This window comes from Punica granatum, chromosome 6 (assembly GCF_007655135.1).
Source record: "Punica granatum isolate Tunisia-2019 chromosome 6, ASM765513v2, whole genome shotgun sequence".
In the NCBI taxonomy this organism is placed as follows: domain Eukaryota; kingdom Viridiplantae; phylum Streptophyta; class Magnoliopsida; order Myrtales; family Lythraceae; genus Punica; species Punica granatum.
In genome coordinates, this window is record NC_045132.1 from 7,702,924 (window position 1) to 7,707,172 (window position 4,249).

At 39.9% G+C, this 4,249-nt stretch overlaps 1 protein-coding gene across 1 annotated transcript; it reads right to left on the minus strand.

Moving 5' to 3' along the window:
• Positions 1 to 2,148: 2,148 nt before the first annotated feature.
• On the minus strand, positions 2,149 to 3,784 carry LOC116209927 (putative F-box protein At1g50870). Its single transcript, XM_031543685.1, has one exon. The coding sequence runs from the start codon at positions 3,615 to 3,617 to the stop codon at positions 2,460 to 2,462; it is 1,158 nt and encodes a 385-aa protein (XP_031399545.1). The 5' UTR covers positions 3,618 to 3,784; the 3' UTR covers positions 2,149 to 2,459.
• Between the last annotated feature and the right edge of the window lie 465 nt (positions 3,785 to 4,249).

The window sequence follows — 4,249 nt, forward strand, 5'->3', positions numbered from 1 at the left end:
CGTTGTTTTACTTACGGCTCTAAGTCGTACGTATAATCGGCTCACTATTTGGGATTGCTACCTTTATCGGCTAAAAATTGGCCTTTATGATGTGCAAGGACCTTTCCCGATTTCTACCTACCGCCAGTATGTTCCCTTTGGGTTTGGATCTTTGTTTTCTCATATTATGGTTTATCCTGTACACTTCCATTACTTGCCCTCGTGCTCATTCTGATCTAATTTTTTATTGATGTTAGGCATATCTGCAAGGATCGAATTTCAGTGGCTCTCGAAAGGTTATGGCCGGCACCAACTACTTGTGAATGGTCTCAAGGAGGTGGTCAAGAAATTAATGGTTTTTTTGATCGGTTTGGCGTTTTTATGTCATATCAATTCTAGCAAAACAAAGAAAAGGAAAATATATTTATATGAAGATCATAGCCTAAGATGATGATAACTCAATATAGGTAGCGGCAAGCAAATAAAAGTCAAACAAGAAGACCTTTCCCGACTTGTGTCGGGGAAAAGAAAAGGGTCAAACAAGAAGACCGTATATAGGGACCACTAATTGACAATCGGACTCTTTTAATCCCCGGAAGGTAGAGATGGAACTTATGAAGATTACCATAAGATATATAATATATACATATCATGGATGTACTCTACTAACTGAATCAAGGTGACGATCGACCAGTGAGGATTTTATTCGGCAATGGTTTCTTTCCATAAAATACATTTACGGATCATACATGAAATATCCAAAGTTTATAAAGGAAATGTCCAACAAAGTGTCCGTTGAGAATGAGCCAATTCTTTCCTCCGTACTCCACGTATAGCCTCCTGCCATCTTCCATGATTTTATTATTATTATTTTTTTTTGCTAGCCCAAGGTATCTGAATTTCACCCGATTAATCCCCAAGACTCCGTGAACCCCCGATGACGCACGAAACGGGTAATCACGCCAAAAGCACTCCGGTGAATTCCAAGGGATTTCGAATCCGAGATCGAGTGGATACTTAAGCTCCTCCTTACCACTAGGTCAAACTCTTTGGAGTTATCATCTTCGATGCTATGAAAAAGAATGTGCATAGATCCACTGATAATTGTTTCTTCAATTGAACAATGACCATCAAGAAAAGTTAAAAGCCCATCTTTTGCCTAATCACCTCAACAACTGAAGCATATACAAATCTACTGGTATATGTTATGGACAGACCCTCCCAACCTCGAAGATGATCGAGTGAGCCTGAAGTTGCTAAGGCTCACCGGGAAATGTGTGTGATGGAGTCTTCTAGAGAGCCTCGGTCCCCGAACCTTCTAGAAGTCTATCGAGTCTACTACAATTAATGTTGGTAGTTGGGATAACTGTATTTATACCGATAGATGGTAGAAGTAGTTGGATGTACATTAAATGCCTAGTGTCTATATAAGGGCCTCATCTCTTCATTTGTACTTACAAATGAAAAAGCAATACAAATATTCTCCTCCAGAGCTCTCTCTAATTTTTCTCTCTAGAAGTTCTGGTTAGCGAAAGGCTGCCTAGAATCGCAATTCTAGGGACGCACGGGTAGGGAACGCTAGATAAAGTAACGAGCCCGTGACATATACATATGAATGAAGGCAGAATTTGAATGGACATAGTTACTCCCACATCCCTAAACTGCAGCCCTTGGTTCCGGTTGGGAGTGTTGTCCGGCTACATTGAACCTCTTTTCCGATAATTCATATGCTATAATCATACTCATAGTCATGAACTGAGTAGTTGTATCATAGCAATCCCAGGAGTTTGACAGCCCTCTTACCACAACAGTATCAGTATAAAATGTAGACATCAAAAATTGGTCTAAACAGATGACATTAATCATCCTATTGGTGCTGTTATTACAGTGGGGGATGGCTACAAAATAGTAATCCTAAGATGAAATGACATGCAATGATAACAGAAATGAACACGAATATTTGTTCATTTTATGACTTCAAAGAGGAACACGAATCAAAGGAATTGTTGGTTTTGGAAAGCAATTTCTTACAGGGGAATGGTAATCTAGCTAGGAGAGAGAAACTCACCTGTAACAAAGGCTGCAATATCTGTCTCAATTCAATAGAAAACGATACCGCAGCAGAACCCTCCGTTTAGTCTACTGAAGTAATGTTGTCAGAGCAGGAAAGTACAAGGTTAACATGCACATTATTGTTATAAAATCAAAAGATGCACACAGAACATACATTTGTCTTTGGAATGTCAGGCCATTTGACATTCTCGGTCTACAGAGCATATTTTGCAATATAGAGGAATCAAGAGGCTGACAGAACAAACACATTTGAGAACAAACCATTTCACATTCCAATCTCCAGAAGAGCGTACCACTTTCTACTATTTCCATGATATAGCTCCTGCCTTCACAACGAAGGTCGTCCATTCCCTGCCTTTTTTGTCCATTCCCAACCTACATGTCGAATAAATAAAAGGGGCGACCCGCTAGTCGATACGAAGCTCCCCTAGCGATTGTAGACTTTCCACATGAGAACAAATCATCACCCGCCCAAAAATTCCATCAGTCAGTGCACTTATACGTTCACATAATCCAGAGATCTCAATTTTCCTCAATGAAGCATCCTTCATGTGGTACAAATAACAACAGAACGGTTCCGTAGATAGCGGTGGTGCAAACGCCAATTCACCTGCGTGAGTGACCCCAACACAAAGTCGCTCAATAGGAAGAGTATCATCCAAGTGAGGAGATGGTATATCATCTTTGCAGCTCCAAACTTGCTTATGTAGATCGTCCAATACGCACGCTCTAATTTCGCCATACAGAGTATTGGCAATGGTCGGCCCACAGTTAACTAAAGCAACACACCCGCCGAATTCCATCAAATACTTGTAACAATAATATTCGCATTCTTCAGGCAAGGGAACCGCCCGAAAACTTTCCAACCTAACATCAAACGCCACTAAATAAGCCTCACCCTCTTCCGTCCGACCAATAAGATACAGGACCCCCTCAATACACAGACTGTCACCTTCAAAAGATTCAATATCGAGTAGACAGGGATTCATCCTCCTCCACTCCTTCTCGCCGAGAGTTAAAATTTCCATCTCCGTTTCCGTAAAGGTGAATTTCAGAATCTTGTGCTTCTTTTCGACGGGATCGTACCCTAAAAAGGAGCCAGCATGGTTCGGGGGATTGGGAAAGGTAATGCACTCTGCGGTGCTAGGGTTACAAATTTTGATTCCCTCTTCAGCATTAATGCAGATCAAGCCACCCGCAGAACATTGAATATAGTAGCCCATGGTGGTAATTCGGCCATGGTAGCTCGCAACCTGGCACAGGTCCTCTGAATTCTCGGGATAGTCCGTGGAGAAGAACATTTTTCCTTTCATTTTTGAAGCAATATTATCACTCGCCTTTTCATATTCATCCACAGAAAGCAGCAGTTTGGGACGAGCGGAGGAGCAAGCGAAGTGGGAGGAGACGAATTGGGGATCGGAGATGATGGAGCGCCACAAAGGGGAAACGCACCTGAATCTGCACAATGACTTCACCGGCAGCCTCAGCAGAATCTCCACTATGATCTCTTGCGGAAGAGGAGGAGCACCGTCGCCTTCTTCACTGCTGCTGCTGTTCTTCTTCATCTTCCTTGAGACCACTGACCTATGCAAGTGCGACTGAGGAAGTCGCTAAGTTGAGGCAAGGAGGGAGAGAGAAGATGAGATGCTGACGTTAGGGTTCAGATTGGAGAAAAGTCAAAAAGAGGGGCTGCGGACGGGCCTGGAACTCGGGATCATCAAAGGCAGCTTGCCTTTGTTTTTGAGTTGGATATCAACACAATTTTGCATAATGATAGTGAATATTGAAAAATATATTAATATATAAAGATATATATATATATATGTGTAAAAATATATGTTAAATTTATTATTAAAAATTGATTGTAAAAATTAAATAAAAAATTTATTACTAAAAAATTGCTTATAAAAAATAATTATAAAAAAAGTGAGTGAAAAATTATTATTAAATGACAGAAAAAGATAAAACAGTAATGAATATATTGTTGAATTTGAAAAAAAATAGAGTTGAATTGAATTTAGTAAAATTATAATTTGAAAAATAGACAAATTCACATTTTCGATTTAGTTTGGTGTAAAAAAAATGAGAAAATACAAATTAACACTCTCACTTTTATCAATTCCCTTCTTGGGTATTGGACAATTATTTTTCGGTGATATTATTGGGGCTAGTATACCCTGCCTTTATAGTATATAAA